The 23,231-nt window shown below is 33.1% G+C and overlaps 1 protein-coding gene across 1 annotated transcript in view; it reads left to right on the forward strand.

Moving 5' to 3' along the window:
- Positions 1-23,231, forward strand: part of NaCP60E (Na channel protein 60E) — a 213,991-nt gene that overhangs the window by 167,623 nt on the left and 23,137 nt on the right. Inside the window, exons 5-12 of the mRNA XM_088226406.1 lie at positions 3,968-4,102; positions 5,674-5,930; positions 7,218-7,330; positions 9,587-9,750; positions 11,397-11,547; positions 18,845-19,059; positions 19,984-20,154; positions 21,676-21,869. Of these exons, the coding sequence (XP_088082532.1) occupies positions 3,968-4,102; positions 5,674-5,930; positions 7,218-7,330; positions 9,587-9,750; positions 11,397-11,547; positions 18,845-19,059; positions 19,984-20,154; positions 21,676-21,869 (1,400 nt within the window). The remainder of the gene's footprint in view (positions 1-3,967; positions 4,103-5,673; positions 5,931-7,217; positions 7,331-9,586; positions 9,751-11,396; positions 11,548-18,844; positions 19,060-19,983; positions 20,155-21,675; positions 21,870-23,231) is intronic.

Here is a 23,231-nt window from a genome sequence, read left to right on the forward strand (position 1 = left end):
GATGTTTAGGCATTTACAGGGCTTATGATCCCCGTAAATCCCTAGACTTCTATAATCCCTTCTCAAAATGTTTTCCCTCTCTATCGCAACATATTTAGATCTAAATAACTCCCTACGAAGGTAATCCAGCCGGTCTACAAACATTTTTACATAATCAATACATTGCTGAATTTTTTACACTTAAATTAAAATTGGACGTTATGAAATCTGCAACTGACCGGAGCGAAACGGATATTAAATTCCACGGTTGATTAATCCCGAACTCCACCCTACATAACTCTCTGATTTTCGCTTATTTTTCACTCAAATTCTGTTTCTATATTATAAAGACATTATGTAGAAATCAGAATTACAAACACACCAGGTAATTAAATTCACTTTTTGTTCGAAAATGTGTTTTCCATAATCATTTTTTTTGTTGCCATCGTGCCCGGAAGTTTTCGACTTTTTAAAAATATATTTATTTATTCTTTCACAGTTTTCGCTCTTGAAAATAAAGAGTGTTCCCTCACTCACCGTCTTGTGCCGAGGGAAACATTTTACTTAATTTTGAAACATACCCTAAATACTTACTAAGCAAAATTTAACTTTGAACCAAATAAAATAATTATTTTAATCTCAACATTTAAACATTTTCTTCTTCTTCTTCTTTCAAGAGATCCTAAGATCTGTGTTATAGAAAATTTGTTGTAATTGTAGATGGGATTTCATTGGCTGTAGTGTACACAAATCCGTCGCTGTTCATTTTGTCCATATTTCATTATTAATTTTTATTTTTATTCATACTAATACATGTATATTACAAAAAAATAATAATAACGTATACCAAACTCTATGAGGCCAAGGGCTCGGTGTTGAGTTGGGATACAACATAATGGAAAGTGGAAGCATGTACATTATAAAACAATAGCAAAAATTATGTTAAAAAATTATTACATAAACATATATTTCAATAAACATCTGGGCAACACGTTTAATAGTATGTAAATCTATGTAATATCTCTCAGCAGTCTCCTGCAATGGTCTCTTCCCTTAAACAAAAAACATTCTTGTACACCTCTCCTCAAAATAGCTTTCGTTTCGGAGAACTTAATATGTTCTTCCAGGAAATTGAACACTCTTGAGGCCACAAAAGAGGATTTTTTCTGAGCAAAAGTCGTACGTGTTTTTGGTATTAAATAATTCAAATTACTGGAAAACCTCGTACGAGCATTCTGCTGGGATCTCTTCTATGGCACATGGTCCCTCCAGTACCTGGAAATCTTCTGGATCTGCTTCATCACACGATATCCTCAACTTCACCAGTATCTCTAATAGTAGTATAATGAATTAGGTCTCGGAGCATTTTTCCAATAATTGACCTTAAGACCTTCATTTCAGCAGCCCTGAGTAGCCCTTCAATACGAACAGTGTCAGCCCGCGCTTTCACAGCATACGTCATGATGGGTCTCGCGCATGTATTGTATATCCTGACCTCGCTTTCGGTACGCATCAGAGATGGGTGTTTCATTTTTTTATATATATTTTTTTTATATGGGAGTTGCTTTATTATTTACCTTGCTTATAATTTACAAGGTTTATATTTCAAAAAGTGGATTTTTCTGCAATTAAATATCTTAAAATGTATCTAAACTATTGGGATCAAATGGATATATTAATGTGGGCTAATCAGGAACTTCTCAGCATTTGCTGTGGGTGTTTCATTATTATTTACATTTGGGTGTTTACATTTGGGTGTTTCATTATTATACATTAGGGTTTTCATTTCATACTATACATTTGGGTGTTTCATAATTAGAGCATTAACGGTCACTGTTTCACGAATAAAACTCTTTTGTGAAACTCTCTAAATAACAGTTTAGAGCAGCGTGGGCAAAAAATATTACAAGCAATTGCTGGAATACTTTCACAAAAGTTCATTTAACTGTTATTTGTTACGAGCTACGCTACTCAAATGAATTTCTTTACAGTTATAGTATAGTAACGATTTCGGCTATTTCCAAAGAAAAACTGGTTATTTTTTTGTGAAACGGTTTTAGCATTTTCAGAAGAATAACTGTTTGATTTTTTTACCACCTCTAATACGCATTTCCTTATTTCTCCATATTACATTTCCCAGACACCCCTACCCAGTCTCTGTCGACCTGTTCTCGGACTTTAGTACACAAATCACTGTGACTTGATATTTCTACTCCCAGATATCTGAAATTCATGACCTAATCCACTAACTTTCTGTCAGTTGTCAGATTTAACCTTATGCGTTGTATATACTGTTTTATTTTTTTTCAATTAAAAAATATATAACAATTACAAAAATTTTGTAGGTGTATTTGTAATTTTTTTTGATTTCCTGACATAATAAAAGGTTTATCCTGAATCAATCATTAAATTTTAGGAACTTTAGAAAAAAAATATTCATTCCTTTATTTCATTTTACAGATTTATTATTAAAATTATTCTCATCCTTTAAGTAGCGCTACAACTATAAACACTTTTTTACCTGTTGACCTGATCCTGCATGTTGGTTTAATGGTACGTCTCGAAACCGGTAGACATAGAAAAGTCGGTAAGTGGTTTTTTACAAATATTTACCACAAAGTTAATGCTTTAAATATTAATAAGATTTTTTATGTTTTACGAGTACGCCACAGTAAACTGGAAGGCCCAATTACATTGGTGATTTACTGTACAGAACATCCAGGCACGAGAAAATTTACATTTTATTTTTTTGCGATCTCACCGGCAATCCTTTGTGAGTAAAGCGGGTGTCTTAGCCATTTCGTTATATGGTGAGTGCCTATAAGAGTCGGTAACTTACATACGCGACGTTTACACGGCCTTAGATTTAAATAATCAATTGGTAATTTAGGCATTCTCTGTCTACGGAAACGGCACACCGCCATCGATTGTGACGTCTTACCGAAATAATTATTTTATATCGCGTAATTCGAGCAGTTTCCTCAACTTCCGGAAGAGCTGTTCGCTCCTATAAGGAATATCCATAAATAAACACATCCGCTTTTCTTTTTCTACGAAATTGATATGAGCGGAAATTGCTTTCTGCTCCGTAAGTACTGAGGTAGTATAGTGTACATATTCACATTATGATATTATACGAGTACGTGCTTATATATCCAGCCGCCAACGATGATTAATATTGAGAGATTTTGTCAAAAAGAGGAAATTAAAATTTCGACACAACGTCTTCCACAAAACATAGCTCGATGCTTTTCCATCAAGTTGTCAGTAAAACTCAATCTGGCTTTTTGAAAAAGATTTTTGTATGAGTATTATTTTCTACATATAAGTTATTTTTGAAATTTGTTGATATTTTGGCCATATTTTTTTAAATACTCGTATATTGAAATTACGATATAACATTTTGTTTTATTCGTTCGGTTTTCTTGTTTTTTTTTCGAGGCGAACTTTTTTTGAACTTTTATCGAAAAATTCAGAAAATTAAAAAAATTCCGAAATCAGACGGTCAGATTTAGGAGTATGTACGCTATTATAAGACAATTTTAAAAACATGTTTTGTTATTAAATCTTACAAATTTTTTTTTTGCTCCCAGGAGCTATAACAAACTCATTTTGGGACAGAAAATAATTACATAAAGGTAAAGTTAAAAGTAATAATATGTACATGAATCTGAAATATTACAGAAAGAATTATAATAAAATAAATAAAAATAACTTTGTTTTTAACGCCGTATTATTAGAAAATTGGTAGAAAAAATAAAAAATAAGTGGTTGAAAACAAAGTTGTTCCTATTTATTTCATTATTAAACATTTGTGTAGATGTTCGAGTCCTGTAACAAAACAATATTGTATTGTTCACGTGTCAACGGCTTTCTGGACTACGAGGCGAACGAAATCATTAAATTATTGCTGTTATCAGTTTGCATGATAGGTTATTTTCTCTTTACTTATTCTTCCGTATTATTAAAACAAATTCCTCGTTTTCAGGTTCTATCCTCGTGCGGTCCGATGAGCGTTTCATTCTTCACTGTCGTCGTCTTTTTCGGTTCCTTCTACCTGATCAACCTGATGCTCGCCGTGGTTGCCCTCAGCTACGAAGAGGAATCTCAAATCACGCAAGAGGTAATCTATACTTAATGCTTATTACTTTTATATTTTCGTCACATTGAAAATATCAATGGTGTAACAAATAATTTCAAATACATGATTATATTAAATTGCTATCAAATTATCTGTGGCTCGGATCTAAAAGGGCCAATGCCAGATTTAAAAGGGCCAATGTCAATTAATTGTTCGTTATCAAACTCGTCAAACAATTCATTATAACAACAGACTACAACAGAGATTTTTTTGTGTCTGCTGATATAGGCAGCTCCCCAGGGAATTGAATCCAGTCCTTGTCTGCAAAAATTTGGACAAACTCAAAATGTTATTGATAAATTCATTATAACATTACGAATCGCTGCAAAATTACTCTCTTGTAATATTGCAATTAACGATATTGGCCCTTTAAGATCAAAGTCACAGTTATATTGGAGTGATAGTTAAACAAACAAAGAAATATTCACCATTATTATTATTATTATGGATAACTTATATAGCGCCGTTTTCCTAACAAAATACCTCAAGGGCGCTTTACATACTGATTCTTTTAAATTTGTTATTAAATTAAAATAATTTATTTTGTTGTCACATGCTACGGATTTATTCAAATGATTTAGAGAACAAGTGGGTTTTAAGTTTTTTCCGAAACATCACTTCACTTTCACAGCCTCGCACCTCTGCTGGGAGAGCATTCCATGCCATAGGGCCTGCGACCGCAAATGCGCGTTCACTAAATTTAGTGCGCTGTTTGCGTAGAGGTAAAATAACTTTTCTTCTCGCCGTAGACGTAGCTGATCTAAGCGTTAGACGCCTGTCAGCTAGTTCATCTGGAATGCATAGTTCCCTTAGATATTCCGGAGCAGAGTTGTGCATTGTGGTAGATGAGGAAAAAGATTATACGAATTGTTTTTTGAATAACAATCTTTCCCTTTTATTTTCATTTTGCTTAAATTGATGTAATTTTAAAGGTACGGTTTTTGCCTCCTTTAAGCTTAAAAATAAGACTTCAAAACGTTCTTAAAATATCTTACTTCAAAACGTTCTTATCACTATTAGTTAAATTCATTACATGCAAGTATATCATGTTTTTAAAAGTACATTATAAATTAGTTTTAATCATTTGTACAGCTATTTTAAAAACTTCCTAATTTCTACATTTTAATGGTTTTTTATGAATTTATATTTAAACTTAGAAATATTTAACTTATAAAATATTTTATAAGTCACTATCGTAATTTTGCCTGCCTAGTAGTCAAACGGTCGGAGGGTTTGCCTATTGAGCAAAAGGTCTCGAGTTCGATTCCCGACATGATCGACAAGAATTTTTATTTTAAAGGCGTTTTTAAACTAGAATATTTCATATGCCCTAGGCTAGCACCTGAAACGTAAGACGGATCCTCCTACCTTAGTGTAACAAAATAGTTTCAAAAGACGCTGCAAAAGGGGAAAAATGAACAAATTGCAATTTTGATCTACTGAATAACTATTTCAACATGACTTGAGCAACTATGTCTATGGATCAACTATCCCTACTCTTCCCTAACACAAATAATGATTTTGACCGATTTTTCTTTTGTTTTATATTTTAGGAGAGGAAAAAAGACCTCAACGAACACCGCGACGATTCAATGTTCAGTTTCGACCCGGCCAGCATAAACGTGAAGATATTGGCCAAGAACCACCAGAAGAAGATTGACGCGCGGAAGGGGGTGTTACTTGCGTCATACACGAGAAAGAAGACAAGGCGGAGAAAGAGGGGGAGGAGCAACGCGCTGGTGGGGGGACTGCAAGAGCCCAGCAACGGACAGCAACCACCGGTGACGCTGGTGACGCAACAGAAGAGCAGGTGACCTATAATCATACATTCATAAATAGAGTCTGGAATTTCAACCGTACAAGCGCTCAGTAGGTGCAGGACGGGTTGTAATCCAGCCCTTCGAAATTGTTTACATTTGAAAAGTATTTAGGAACCTCAAAAAGTCCATTTTTTAATGACGTAAATATGGGCTCGATTTCATACCGTCCATGCGCTCTGTCTGTTCTAGCTCTCATCTGTTATTGATTTATATCTAGGTCGGAAGGCAAGAACTATAATAATAAAATAAAACAATATTTACAAATAAACCAAATATTTGGCCATTTATAGTTTTCTTTGTATTACTTCGCATCATTCCCCGCTTTAAAAAAAATAAAAAAATGTTGACATATTATTTTGAAGCTAAGCAAAACAACGTGACCGACGACAATGTAGGCGATGTAGGCAATGTAGGCTCACAAAACAGTCAGAGTTATAGTCAAAACAGCTTTATCGCCACTATCTTAAAAGCTGAAGGTGTTTAAACAATTTGGATGTCATTGAAATTACTGCCAATACTTCAGTACCAACCATTAAAAATCGAATTTATCGAATTATTAAAAAATATATAAATGGAACAAAAATTTTTAAAAAACCTTCTCCTGCACAATTCACTATTTGTCGCTTACGTTGTTCTGCCGATTATGGCTCGATATATTTGTAGAGGCGAAAACCCCGAAACCGAATGAGCTAAGTATTATGATGGGGCTTTTTTGGAAAATAAATATTTGCGCTTAGGATTTACCCAAATATTTTCATTTTGGCGCCATTTTCAACGAGTTGTTAACAACTTATTATTAGAAAGTGGAAATCAAGTTGGGGTAGAGTGGGGTTCGAACCGCGGACCTCTGATCCGTGAGTCCGCAACACTAGCCACGGGCCACAACCCGGTTAGAGTTAGCATATTGGTGAGTGATTCGCTTCATAGTGTAATGGTTAGGCACATTAAGGTACCGGTCTGAATGCGAATCGTGGGAAGAGTAAAATAAAATACTTTTTACTAAAGTGTGTTTTTACTACAATATTTTACCATATTGTCACCTAAACGTATGACTGATCATCTTACTCCGTATTCTCTAAGTAGCGAATGACTGCAATACTCTAAATTTGTTATTCCAGTGCAGCAACTAACCTATTCACCATTAGGTACCGACAAGAGAACTTTGATGACGATAATTATCACATTTTCTGTGACGTTCGCCACTTTGCCTATGTTTGAACATCTATAAATTTATCTCAAATTTTCTTCACGATGCGTGATTTTCTTATTACTCGTAGGTCTTTGACGCCCAGCCCGACCCCCTCTCCCCGGCCCCCGCCGCCGCCCCCGGCCATCCCCCCCCGCACCCTTCAGCTGCAGCAAGGGAAACTGCACCCCGGGAATGCCCTAGGTGAGTTTTATTGTACCATTTTCATTGAAATTACCACATAAGTGCTCACTAATATTTCGCAACCCCCTTAGAAAAATGTCACAATTCAAAACAAAATTGTGAAAAAAAAAAATTAGTAAACTTCTGATTTTGAAGCAAATATAACAAAAGTGGAGTTACTCGTTTACAGTATTTTTATAAAATCTAGTGTCCATGCGGCTCGACTGTGGAATCATCTCCCATCTACCGTCAAAGATGTTACTACAGTATCTCTGTTTAAATCACGTCCGAAGGAACATCTCCATTATCTTCCTTAATCTCTCCTCGTTTCTTCTTTCCTCATTTTTCCTTTTTCTCGTTGAGTAATAGTATTGATTTAAGGTAATTTATAAACAAATACATTTCCTTCTATTTTTATATATCTGTAGCATTTTTTTGAATCTTGATATTCCATTTAATATGTTTTTGCTTGAATTATAAAAATAAAACTTTTATTTTATTGGTTGGTTGGAAGAAATTTCCATTTGGCAATAAGCCCGCTAATGTAAAATAAAAATTATGTATAAAAAGTTAAATAAATAAATATATATATATATATATTATTGTATAATAAATTGCTCATGATAGATTTTTATTTAAAAAAAAACATTTTGGATTGTATAACTGTATTTTATGGACCATCAATACTCATGTCAGTGTAAAATATTGCAAAAAATTATCACAACACAAAATGTAACATTTTTTACTCAACATCGATAAGTATTATAATTAAAAGATACAAAAAACTGACATAATATGTCAAATGTGACCGTCTTCTTACTTATTAAAACAAAAATAACAAAAATGCACTTGTAGTAAATGTGGGATTAGGACGGGGATGCATGTATAATACACGGGGATAAGGAAGGCAATGAATAATTCAAAACATATTCATCTTGGGCCTTATTTATAAACCTGTAGCTCAATCACAAATAACATCGATGTGCTTAAAAACATGCTAAGCGTTTGAACGATCACAATGAACAGTAATGAACATGCCTAAGTTATCGCAGTCATTAGTCAACGCGTGTGTAATCTCTAAATCAACGTAAATAAATACAGTTCACTGGCAAAAAATCGCCGTTTATTATAAAAAATAATACAATATATTGCATTTGCAAAATAGTAAGGAGTTTCTAATACAAAAATGTGAAAATTAAATTACAATTAGTATGGCGACTGCTTTTCTTGATATTTGGCTTACCAACCGCCGGCTAAATGCAGTAAATAGCATGATAAATAATAAATACATATAGCAGTTTTGGAATATTTTCTATATTTACAACGGTGATATTCAAATATGTGATTGCGCAGCAGGATAATACGTCGCGAAACGTAAATATTTTGACATTTAATATTAGATGTTCACGGATTTGCATTGCGATCGCGAATACGATAAACAACCACGGTGAGAAATTGTTATCACGTCGCTTATTAGCACGTCGATAGTTATTTGTGATTGAGCTACTGATATAACTAATACGAGAGACGAGACATGACCCGACTTGACCTATAATAATATGTTTATACAACCCTCATGAGTTTTTTAAAATTACTAAATTATTAAAAAATATGAAAAGTGGCTTACTACAGAAATGATTTGAAAAATGGCGCGAAGAAAGATTCAGAATTAACGGAATCTTCTCGGATACGAAGCCTATCGGTTTATAAAATAAATGTGAGATAAGTGGATTGTGCCTCTTCAAAAAAATATTTATGGTAGATATGCTTCCGTAGGTAGGGAGGGAAAATTCTGTATAAAGTTCTGCCTAGGCTTCATTCTACCACTGTAATAAGGATGGTTTTCCACCCGTATTCTACTACTATGCCTAGGCGTAACTTTATACCAAGTTTATGAGTAAGGCCCCTTTAGTATAATAGTATAAGTACCTGTTAAGCTGCATATTGAATTTGAAGTTGGTACTAATTTCAGTGCCGGCAGTGTGATATTTGCATAATTTATATTATCTCTACATTCATTATTATTTACTGGACAAGACACGCGGATTTTTTTATATTTGATATTTCACCTATTGGTTACCCGTATAGTTCTTAAAAAAAAAAAAAACTAGCTACATTATTTTTGTCCGTGACTTTTCTTATTGTCAAATCCATTTAGATATTTCAAAATGCAAATATACGACAGCGATAAGATTCAATGTTGGTTTCTTCAATAATATAGAATATGTTCGATGACAAACAGAATAAAAATAAATAAAATTTCATTCGCTTTTTCAGTGCCTCCATACCGGGGGCAGCTGGGAGCCGGGAGCCGTCAGGCCAGCGGCTCTGACAACAACAGGGAGTCTTCTCTGGACGACTCGGGGGTGGTGGATGACCACGAAGAACCCTTCGACCAGACCTTCGAGGACCAAGCGCAACATGCTCACAGTCTGGTGCAGGTAGGACCATACTGAAACATCTTGTTGCTATATATTATGTTTATTTATTTATAGTTATTCTTGTGCATAGTAGTGCCATGTTGGTAAAACTCTATATCTGGCTACATACGTACTAAAGTTTCTACGTCACGAAACGTAATTACGAGACCTAGAACAATTAGTAATATCTTAATTCCAAAAAAAATCACTTTCAATCAATATGTACTCGGCAATAACTATTCTGACGTTGCTGATATTTTTAAGTATAGTTTATATAAATCAACTCTTTTCAATTATTTCAAAGATGGTAAACGGTAACATACATTTGTCAAGCTATAGTTATGTACCAATATATATATTTATAAAATTTTATTTGCTTTATCTTTATTTTTTTTCTAGTTTTTGAATATTTTTTTAATATATATGTTTTTTGGATTCTTATTTTTAACTATTAAAAAAACATTTTTTCACTTTAACTTGGCTTAATTTTTTTGTTCAATGTACCTATGATTAAAGATATACCTACCTGTCCTTTTTTAAAAAAATATTCTTTAAACAAAAAAAACATTTCATTTTTGTTCTTTTTCTTTTTTAAACGCCTTTCAATGATTTATGTTTTACACAATATGTTAGCGGGTTAATTGAATAAACTCATTTTGCTATAATATATAGATATAAACTTTTTATGCTTTTTTTCTCGTTTGTCTACTGTATATTATTTGAAGTGTTTTTTTTCTACACAATGTATATTTTTGTAAAATAAAATGCACTACATGCCGTGTATATTGATAAATAAATCATTATATAATTAGAATTCCCTAGTTTGAAAGGTTTTTTGCGTTTTTCTCGAAAGCGGATTTTTCTATTTACGAAGCAAATTGTACGTGATATGAACTATCTTCAGATATATTAATACAAAAACATGCCCTATAGACTAAAATATTTTTAAAAGTAATGATACGAAACGAACTCATAGTTACTAAGTTTGTTTATTTAAACATGGGCTGCATTCAACGATCATGCATATGCTACCAAAAAATTGACGATACTCATTTTTGGTACTTAAAAAGTTTATATTTGACGTTAACAATCAATATTTATTTTTGGTGTATTTCAATCAGATTCTTCCCTTATAATTTCGATTATTTTATTTCTTTTCACTGGATTTTGGAGAACGCAAAAATAATATTAACTCACATTTATTATATTTTAAAAACAAATTTCTATCAGTGCACCCCTGTAACTAAAAAGAGCTTCGCAATTGCGAATAATATTTGTATTTGAATATCAACTGATTTAAGCTTTGTGATTCACTCATATACAAATATTTACGAATGAAAAGTTACATAATCCTTTTTACGATGTTTATCCGAAAGATTTTTAGGCACTTTCATGACACAATCATGCGTTTTATTTTTAATTCTAAACGTCACGCCCGGCTGGATGTCAAAGAACGACTAAATACGCATTGGACATGACTGAGCTTTTGGGCATAAGTTGAGTCTTGCCATTTTTGCGCATAGCTCAGGGCATACCTATATGCTTCAGATAATTTGTTAATTGTATGAATTATTAAATATTATAGCTTCAGAGGGCTGAAAACATTCGATTTGCTTTGACCTTGTTTTTATTCGTGTTGTAATGACTCTTGATGACTTTAGCTGCAGAGAGCCGAGGCGACTCCCGTGACAGTCGCCCTGTCCCCGCGGTCCGTCAGGGTGATCAAGTGTAACGGGGTGGCTCAGGCCCGGAGGGTGCGTCACGCCCACTCCACTTACACCCTGCACCCTGACTACCTATCGCAGATCGTCGTGCTGGGTGAGTGCTGTTGTACCTCACACACACACCACCACCACACTCTCCCACTAGCTCACCCACACACACGAGACATATATGTACAGTTACTCTTTCAACCCTTTTAGCTCTTCTTCACAACACGCATACTACATACAACCATTTATCTTTAGAAAATGTCGCTAAAACCACTCATACACTAAAAAATCATTTTTCTGACAGAAGGGTATTATCGATTTTTTCACCTTGATATCAATTTTTAATATTTTCCAAACAAAACAATAATATTGAGAGTAAAAGGTACGTGCTCTGAAAAGAGACTGATTGCTACCAAACCTATAGACAAAATATCGAACTTTCTAGATCAGTTTTAATAAAAAATACATTTATATTAAGCCACAAAGTTCAAAACCTAAACTTCATTTATTATTCATAAAGAATATGTTTATGAGTGTTTATTTAATATGTTTTAATGATAATACCCCGCTATGTTTGCAACAGAAAATTATTTAATTTATGAAAATATTTCAAAAAACTTACAAAAAAACATTTCAACAGTTTGAGAAAAAGAATCGATTCGGTAACTTTCTATTATGTATTATTTTTAATTAAATAGTATGTATCTCAATTATGTTTATTCAGTATTTAAATAAAATTGCTGGTTTTATAATAGTTTTTCAGGCTCTTGTTTTTTTTTATTATTTGTTTTGCCTACATTAAAAGATCACATCAAATACATTTATGCTTTGTATTAGATTTTTATTTTAATTAACATTAATTTCGTTAGACGCATTACTTAGAAATGCATTTTATATCATTTACCTAAAAAGTATTTTTTTACTAGATACAATTTCATTTAAAAGTGACACTGATATATTTTTATGTGAAAATACATATTACAACATTGCATAACACATATTTAGATACATCATTGCCTTCTACATTAATTTTAATTTTCTGTAGAAAATATTGGTATTTTTCACCATCTTTCTTTTTAACCTTTCCAAATTTAACATTTATAAGCTGGCTTAAGCTTGGCGTGCATTCATTTGATTAACAATGTCCTCGAGTACCTCAAAAACTTTTTTCGTTAAAATATTCTAATGAAAAGAATTACCGTTTTAATTTTTATTAAAACGCAGGTTACTCATAAATAAAGTATCAAATATTTATAAGCCGTTAATTTTTAGTCAAATATATATTTAGTTTTGTAAGTTAGACTAAGACTAAACCTACGAGGTCGAAACCTATTCTTCAGTATCAAGATCTTAATGGCGTCTATTGTAGGCATTCGAAATTATGACAGAAATTGTATATAAATATTTAGATCTTTTTCATGTGGCATTATTTACGATCTTTTTTAGAATATAAATCATTATTTTGTTTTGACATTCTCAGTATAAAAAACTTTTTGAAATTCACAAACTATGATAAATAATATCTGCGAAAATATTGATGAAGCTGATGTATTTAGTTACCAATTCTTACCTACTACTTAAGCTTACTGTACTCATATTAGGTTGGGGAAAAAGTAATTTCGTATTTTTTGCTTTATTTCAATGCTTTATAAAAAGTGTTACAATCATCCGATTTAAGTCAAATATGCGCCGTTCTGTTTGATAACTTGTTGTTAACGAGAATTCAACTTCATAATACCCCTTTTGTAGAAGCCCTTGTCCCTATTGGCAAAAAACTCTGACAAACAATTTTCACAGGCCTCTTTTGAGGCCAAATTTGTACCCCCAAGCGCGTTGACCATAGACAGGAACAGGTGATAGCCACTCAATGCCAGGTCTGTACTTTAGAGGGGATGCATAAGAACTTCCCGTCCAAGCTCCCGGAGCTTTTGGCGCGTCATCAAAAATGTGTGCGGCCTGGCGTTGTCCTGATGAAGCGCGATTCCTCTCCTATTCACCAATGCTGGCCGCTTCTGTTCAATCGCCAGCTTCAAAAGGTCGAGTTGTTCAGAGTAGAGTGCAGCATTTGGCTATAGGGGAGCAGCTCATAGAAAAGTATTCCCTGCTAATCCATCCATACCTACAGCAACACCTTCCTGGCCGTCAGTCCTGGCTTGGCCACGGTCTGGGCCGCTTCGTTGGCCTTCGACCACGATTTCTGTCGCTTGACATTATTGTAAGTGACCCACTTTTCATCACCAGCTACCATCCGCTTCAGAAATGGGTCGATTTTGTTGCGATTCAGCAGCGATTCACAGATGGAAATTCGGTCCATGAGGTTTTTTGCGTCTGCTCGTGTGGCACCCAAAAATCGAGCTATTTTTTAATCCAGCCTTCTGAAAATGGTTTTATGGTCAATATTTAGCTCCCGTGCGATGCTACGATTGCTAACATGTAGGTCTATCTCGATATTTTCCATGAGTTCATCGACATTTTTGACGACAGGCCTGCCAGAGCGTGGTGCATCATTACCCTCCACTACGCCAGAACGAAATCGCTCAAACTACTGTTGGGCAGCACAAACCGAAAAAGTATCGGCCCCGTATACTTGGTAAATTTTTTTGGTCGCTTTTGACGCGTTTTTCTTTTTCAGGTAGTAAAATATGACGAATTTCTTCTTTTGAGACCTCCATACTCGACGCACGATAGTTCACGACTTAACCGACAAAAAGCAATATTGTCAATATACCACCTTTACAACGCAGTATTGTATGATTCGATATGACCGATATTAAGCGAGATATATTTAGTTGAAAAAAAAGGGCGCGAAATACGAAATTACTTTATCCCCAATCTGATATATTTATCCACAGACAAAGGATATTATTCTATGGTAAAAGGTCATTATCACTTAAATTTATTACAACAGAAAGGAAAAACATTTATTTATTTATTTATTTTATTTATTTAAATCTTAAAGTAGGGCACACATATCATACATATTGTTATGTGTGTTCTAATAATAACATTACAAATATATTTAATTTATAAATTGTTTATCCATTTATGGGAAAGAAATTAGGAAGTCTAGGCATTTACAGAACTTGTGACTTGTCAATAGCTGGCTTACACTTGGCCACTGCCACTTTACGCACAGTGGAACAACATTAACAATTCTGCCTAACATGCACATTTTCTTAACTCGCCCATCTGAAAACTTTTGTTACGCAAAAGAGCCGACACCTTTATTGACCAGCCAATGATAGAGCATAAGCCCTGTAAATACCTAGACTTCCATATTCCCTTTCCTTCCATGTTTCAAATCGTAATAACTCCCGGGGAGTAAAACCCAGCCAGCCGACAAACATTGACATTGGGAAATATTTAAAACAATAATAATTATATCGTTTTTACATGCAAACGAGTTTTTATGAATAATGTTTATTTTAAACCGGGTTGTGGTCCCGTGGTAGTATTGCGGACTCACGGACCATAGGTTCCAGTTCAAAACCCACTCTACCACAACTCGATTTCCATTTTTCCAGCACAAGTTATTTACGACTTTTAGGAAATGGTCTAAAAAAATTCATATTTGAGTATATAATAAGAACTCTAGAATACTAAAATATTTTTAAAAATTGATCGTTTTTAGAAAATATTTATTTTATGAAAATTTAAAAAGCATGATTCAGTTTTAGGTTTCATTTGAATTTTCCGAAATTTCCTATTCAGTAAATCGACTTTGTGTGCTGTCATCTTCTGCCTACCGCAGACGCCATTTTGAGATCATCATTTTGCAGTTGTAGAGAGTGTTAGTTTATAATCAATAGTCTTACTTCTATACAAATGTTTGAAATCAAACCTCGATAAGGTAAGAGTTAATAGAGCTAACGACGTGTACATATTTATGTATTTGAATATATTAAAATGTGCTGTTCTAGCTATGACTGAATAGGGTCAGATTCGTGTTTAAAATTAGCCAAACTTCCTAGAGTTCAATGTTTAGTCTAAATTTTAATTGTTATCTGTCTTCTTACTAGTTTTCATAGACGTAGAGTGAACAATTAATATGCCATAAATGACATTGCCGGAAAAGTCAAACTAACACTAGAAACTCACACGTAATAACCAAAATTTAATGTTTTTTTTTCTTAAAATTTTAAAGACCAATTATTCTCGATAAGAAATATTTTTGGGAGAATTTTTACCGTTATTTTACGGGCTGTAAACTGTATTATCTAACCATTTATGGTTTTCCACACAGGCGTGCGTACGATAATTTCATGTAAATGTCAAAACATTAGTTCAATTTAACAGGTGGATATTCCAAACAATAATAGAAATTACTAATGAAAAAATGTTTCGCGCGTTTAGGAGCTAAAGGCTTATATTTTCTCATTTCACTCATTCCATAAATCTCTCCTTAGACGAGTGCGCATTCACGGCAGCCATTTCACGACGACACGTTTAGCTCCATAATATAGAGAGAATGTCACGCTTTCGCTTAAGCGCATCTTTGCACTTTCCTTAAATCCAAACAAACTGAAATGATCATCAGGGGCTGACTGGCCATACCAACGGCCGGTGGACCTTCCACCGGAGTCCACCCCGCTTCCCCTAGCCGACTTATGTACTGACAAGACCGTCAGATTACTCCCGGCCAAGGATAACATGCTATTGTCGTTCTACTCAGGTGAGCCCACGTACAAAATGTCGGACGAAACGTTTGAAAACTCTCACAAAAAACCTCCTGAAACACGCTTAAGTTTAAAAAGTTCATACTCAAAAATCTAAAAATCGTCTTCTACCAAAATTTGAATCAGCAAATTCTAAAACCCATAAAAAAGAGTTGATATTGCTCTAAAAATGTGTCTAGTTTAAGTTTAATATTCAAATCACTAATTTTGCGGTTATTCATTATATAATATATAACCACGTTATATTTATTTAACCGCTTTAGAAGCTACACAAGTTTCCTTATTAATGCACAATTTAGTAATGAATATTACCCTATTTTATAATTTTAACAGTGTCTACTAAATCTAATACATCTGGAGGTAATAAGTACTTCATTATGCCAAGTAGTATTTTGTGTTTGTGGAAATATGGAGTGAGTTTCAACCCCCCATTCCTCACTCCGTACTTCCAAAAACACTAAATACTACTTGACATAATTAATGACTTGACTTCGGATGCATTCGGTTTAGTTTAGTATAAAATATGGCTATATTTAATACAAAATTGTACCTTGATAAGAAAGCTTGCGCAGCTTTGAAAGTTAAAAACAAAGTGATTTTAATTTTAAATTTTTGGTTATTGAAAATTTGAAAATGTACCTACTACTTGAAATCGTAATGACGATTTTTTTTATAACTGTGAATAATTCAGACTTAAAACTTTATTAAGTTGGATGACTTACACCACAACCGCACTGCGTTGAATGTTACAGAGCACATCTCAATAATACGTCATCAATAAACAAATAACCTATCTTCATTTTTATTCCGATGTTTTAAGAAATACTCTCATGAAACGAAGAAAAATGATCGCAAAGTATTTTAATACCCTTTTTTTTTCTCAATAAACTAAAACTTCATTTTACATAATTCTTATTTATTCATACCTACTAAATGCGTTTATTAGTTTTATTTCCATCTTTTCAGATTTTTACGTTTTCGCGTATTGAAAATCTAAATTCAAAATAGCTACATATTTCAATGTATACATTTTTGGTTTCGAGCAGTTAATATTGGAAATCATAAAATATTTAAAGAAAACACTTTAAGAAAATTAAAAACTTGATGTTTCAGAAAATTAATACTAACAAATGTTGGAGTTTTCAATGTTTTTGTCCTTACTAAAATTATTACTATTTGTTGGACAAATACGTAAACAAGAGTTCATGAATATTACTTGTTTTAATATTATTCAAAAAATCATCCAACAGATAGTAGTAATTTCATAATACATCATAAAGTACTATTGATGTATTGTTTCACATAAAAACAGTGATAATGTGTTGCATTGCTCAAAGCTTGTTACTCTGCATGATACTTCTTACACTTCCTTCATTTTCTCTGTCTTATCATATTTGTCTCTATTTGCATTTGGTGTGCTGTACTTTTGTTTTTAGGCTATTAAGAAATCTTCTTGAGATTGTAAACTATGTTAACTTGAAAAAATTCTCCGAAATTACGAATGAACCATAAAACTAACGCCTTTTAGACAAAAAATGGAAACCAAATGTATATATCCTTAAATTTTTATGTAAATAATTTCTAAGGGCATCGGGCAGGCGCATTAGTGGTAGCATAAACATACAAAAAATGTTGAATTCGATTCAGAAACAGTTCAAACTAATTGTAGGTACTGTTGATAGCGTTTGAACCTCGCATAAAACTTGGAAATTCTACCATCGACTCGAAATATTAATTTAAATTACTTGCGTGATCCTTCATGTTTTACTTTGAAGAAAAGCTTCTATATTCTACGTCGACTTAACTACAATATAAAATTTGGCTTAAAATGAAAATTAAATCTTGAGTTACTCGCGTAAAATGTTTTTTGTTTCTTTGTTTAGGTACTATTTTGTTTAAATAATGAAATTCAATAAAGCACTAGATTGGCTTGCTGATTTCAGAGTCAACTGTTGCAATATGATAATGATCCAGTAACGAAAAGGTTGACTGCCCTGATAGAAAATCATTAATTTTTTTGATTATAATGACAAAAATACTAATTATTTTAACATCGTTCTTCATTTTTATTTCATCGCAGCCGTAGATAAATTATTACTAATTGCGCTTACAAAGAGCTTATATCCATGTACATAATACTTAATGCATAAAAATTACTTCCCCTCATATAAAGTTTCGTCAGTATAATATACCTAGATATGAATTTTACTCATCAGGTATGTTGGTACGTTTAGTAAAAAAAATAGGTGATAGGTTCCTCACATGTGTATATTGTATATATCGAATTGGCATACAAGTAAAATATGCATAAACCATGTCATATTTTTTGAAAAAAAAAACCTGTTTTTCTTATGACTGTTGTTTTTTTTCAATTCTTTAACTACACGTGAAAATTTTGTTTCAGCATGTCGATGTACCCCACAAATTTCCGAACATGTTATAATGTTTTGTGTTTGCCAGCAAGCTTTATAAATAATTTATAGTAATTACAAACAATTAGAAAAGTACGGAGATCGTAGGTACATTGAGAACTCCAAAAATATGTCTCCTACATTGTATGTGTTTTGATGTTTAGTATTTGTTATGTGGTCGTAAAAGTAATGGATTAATTTATCTGTTTATGTATATTTTACTTGGGACTCGCCTTCTTTTCGTCTTGTGTGTGTCGTGTTATAACGTGGAATGTTTTAAAGTGCAATTTTAAGAAACGAGTGTTTTGTTTTCTAGATGAACTCCCCGACAGAAACTGTGATAAATGCATATCTTGTTGTATAGACTATGAAGGATGGCTGCAGTTTCAGAATTGCCTTTACAAGATAGTGAAAGATCCACTATTTGAGTTGTTCATTACGATGTGCATTGTGCTCAACACCCTATTCCTGGCGCTGGAGCATCACGGGATGAGTGAGAGTATACGGCGGGCCCTAGACGTAGGAAACAAAGTAAGCTTTTGTCTATTCTATTTCATTTTAATTCATTTTCAAGCAATAAATACATTTCTATTTGATGCGCTGACTTTGTGGTTATTCTTTGTTTTCAACCACTTTTTTTTCCTACCGACCGGTTTTAAAGCTACGCTAGCTTTTTTTATCAAGGTATACTCGACGAATGAATTCTATCCTATTTTATTTTTTACGGTGATTTCTGAATATCTGATAGATGTGGAGCTAATAATTCTAGTCTCTTTGTCATGTCGTTCTTAAGTTAGGAAGTGTGAAGTGAGATGGATACGATCTTTAAAACTATACAGGAGTAGACTAAAGGGAATATTGTTTATTTGGTTATTTATTACTTTATTTATTACTCCTGTCTAGTTTTAAAGATCGTATTCATCTCACTTCACACTTCTCGTCTTAATATAATAAATATATAAAATATAATATATTCGTGTTGCATATACTTCAAAATAAAGAACATTTTTTTTTCAACAGATTCACTATTAAAACAATTTTGATATTATGGTTATCACTGTTATCTATCACTATCTTTGTGGTCCTTTTTGTGGAAGGCATATAAATTTTTTCACTATTCTTTTTGTCTGACCTTTCATTTATATCTTCTTGTTGAATGATCAAATAAAATAAATAAATAAACTACTTTTTAAATACCGTAAATATCGTTCGGGGAAAAAAATCCACAACACTTTTGAAATATCAAAAGTTCTGTCATACGTTGCCGCTGATATAATTCTGTATCATATACACCTACTTTTTTCAATTTTCCGCGATTTTTTGTAGGCCAGATAATGCTTTAACTAATTCTGAAACATAGACAATTGTAAACCTTTTATTGTTATGTAAATACGATATTTCCTTATTTAATCCTAGTGATGAAAACTTTCTGATTGTTGAATCCTTCCCTTCCAGGTCTTCACATCCATCTTCACACTCGAGTGCTTCCTGAAAGTCCTAGCTTTAAGCAAAGACTTCTTCGCGTGTGGATGGAACATCTTTGACCTTATTATAGTATCAGCTAGTTTGTTAGATCTAATATTCGAACTCGTCGATGGATTATCTGTCTTGCGAGGACTTAGATTGGTAAGGAAAAATTTATTTTATGATTTAATTAACCTTCAAAAATGTTACCCTGATTCGAAATACATTTTTTGAATTTATTTGGAAAGGTGCTTAAAAAAATATGTTGCGAACAAAGTAATATTTTGTTCAATCATAACGTTCTAAAATTCTTGAGGTGTTTAAGCGTGAACCATCCAGGGATTTTGAGAAATCTTTGATTTTTTCAAAAATATTTTTATTTCAATCTTACCTGTTTTCTTCTTTGAAATTGTAAAGTTATAAAAAATGTCTTCCCTCCTTTAATCTAGTTTATGTATCTCAGTGTTTTTCAACCTTTATGAGTGCGCGGCCCCTTTATGGGTAACTCGTGGGTAATAACGTCATGGGCAACTCAATTTTGAGTCGGTTCAAAAAGACAGTTCGAACACTTTGCGTTTTTGAACTGCCGCTCAAATTTGCGGCGGCTTTCAGCGGTACATTATAAGTTTCAGAGTTCAGCTGACTCAGCGCGTCAGCGGTGATTCGGTGGACCATACATTGATTTGAACCGAACGGTGCGACCTGAATCATTCGACTCACTGAAATACTCGCGACTCGCGGTAGTCGCGTGAAATAATGTGAGCTGATCTGCGAGCCGGTTCAAAACTCCAGCTGAGTACTTGAGCTGCTCTCCTGAGTTGCCCGCGCCTATTTTACGAGTAACAAATCCAGCCGCTGGGACCTTAATATTATTATATTACTCGTCTGTCAGCGATTCTTAACTACCACATACATATTTAGTTTTCTCCCTATTGAGACCATATTATTATCAATCGAGAATTCGAGCGCTTAATTCGCTTAATTCGCTCCTCAGAGCGGGTGCAGCGTCAACAGCGATATCTATAAATCTTATATATCTTACTGCTTAAGGCATACTTAAAATGGAATTTATTTCACATAATATGAAGAGAATAAAAGAATATCCGGAGCTGGCGAGAGAGGCTTTGAAATTATCATTGCCATTAGCCACATGCGACATATGTAAATAGAATCACGACTCCTAAATTTGTCAAACAAATAAATAAGCACAGCGTTCTCACTGAAATCATTGTATTTTTATTGTTGCGTGGGACCTAAAACACTAGCTTTTTGCTTTTGCGACCGCTACCCCCCGAGCGAGCTTCGTGACCCCCCGGGGGTGTTGAAAAACACTGATCTATTCACTGCCAGACATTTTGTACAATGTTTGCACTCTTAAAAACTTTACGCTCTTTCATATTATTTACTTCTTAAATTTTGGTCCTACTACAGATGAGACATCTTTTGGAATTGAATCGTTTAAATTCATTGAAACAGAGAGGGGTAACATTTTCGAGAGGGGAATTTGGAAGTATAGGCATTCACAGGGCTTATGACCTGCCATTGTCCGGTTTAAGTAGTCACTTTACGCCCTGCTTAACATCCACATTTCCTCAACTCCTCAAAACACTGTCGAATAGTACGAGTATCGTTTTTCGGCGGTACTTCCAAGATATACAACTAATTCGTGTTTTATTTTTCCAGTTAAGGGTGTTAAAGCTAGCTCAGTCGTGGACCACCATGAAGGTTCTGCTGAGTATTATTATATCTACTATCGGTGCATTAGGTAACCTTACGTTTGTGTTAGTAATCGTCATATACATATTCGCTGTGATCGGTATGCAGTTGTTCTCCAAGGATTATACTCCTGACAAATTTGAGCCAGACCCCGTGCCAAGGTAAGTTTTTGTGCCATTACTGTTTATTTATTCGCAATATTTACCATTAAAAATACTAAGTCAGTGGTTCTTTTCATATCTGACGTTAGAATCTTATCGGCGTCTTATTTGAATTCTCTGTCGAAAAGGTAATTTTACTTTTTGAGGTTTGAATTTATTTCCTAAATAGTACCAATAGAGATGTACGTAACGTTTTAGCGAAGGTTCATTTGCATGTCAGTTTATATATGAAAGACTTATGCGTTTTTGTCTAAAGTTTCCACATATTTTGACAAATAATTAAATACCAAAGAATTTTATCAATTTTGAATAAAAGTACCTGGAGATGGAGATACCGAATATGGAATAGCTTACGGTAATTTTTTTTTGTTGATTATAATAAAATTGTTTATTAAGTATTAAAAATTGAAATCTTTGGGAACTTAGTTATGTAACATAAAATGCATGTATCATTTTCTTTTTTTAAACATAGAAATGTCATCATTTCAAACAATTCTCTGATACACTGAACACTCAATATGGGACCACTGGCGGCAGGCTATGCCCTGGATCTACTCTTTGTCTTTGACTCCGTATCTCTTTTCTTTTGCAAGAATTACAATCATGTTTTGAAAGGAGTCTGGAACCTGGATACAACCTGAAAAATATAAATACAAATTTGGTTCTAATAGAATTCTATATTAAAAACTATATTTATATTATAGAGTCGCTAAGATATCCCATATTAAGAACAAGATCAATACTCAATAGAACAATCTCTCTTCCAACATGGTATTGTTGGATGGGGTGATGCATATGCCAATATACCCTCTGAAAATAGTACAAAGATTAATTATTAAAGTACTTTTAAAGAAACCCGCAACATTCAATACGGAAAGTTTATATTAATTATTTAATGTTCATACTACTATTTATAAAATAAATTCCATTACACAAATTTATAAAATAAAATAAAATAAAATAAAAGAATTTGAGATGAATAAGTCACTCAGATACCAAAATAATATTAAAATCCCTAAATTCCACACAAGTCATTGTCAAATTAGCTTTGTCTTCAAAGGTGTAAAAAATTACAATAATCTCCCTAATGAACTAAAAACTATTAAAACTAATATATCAATAAATAAATTCAAAGTAAATTAAGATAAATTTTTTAAACAAGTGTAAAAACTGCATTCGATTTTAATTAGTATGAATGTATTATTATTTTCTGTTCTCGTATATTCAAAATTAAATAAATTCTAATAAATAAATAACTATACTGACGTGAATATCAAATCGGTAAAGCACAAAAATTTAATGTGTGTATGGTTACTAACATGTTTCGGTCGGTCGGTGAGGAATCGGGTACGCTGGGTTAAA

Source organism: Micrasema longulum, unplaced genomic scaffold, assembly GCF_059751315.1.
Source record: "Micrasema longulum isolate JH-2025_06_02 unplaced genomic scaffold, ASM5975131v1 h1tg000429l, whole genome shotgun sequence".
NCBI lineage: Eukaryota > Metazoa > Arthropoda > Insecta > Trichoptera > Brachycentridae > Micrasema > Micrasema longulum.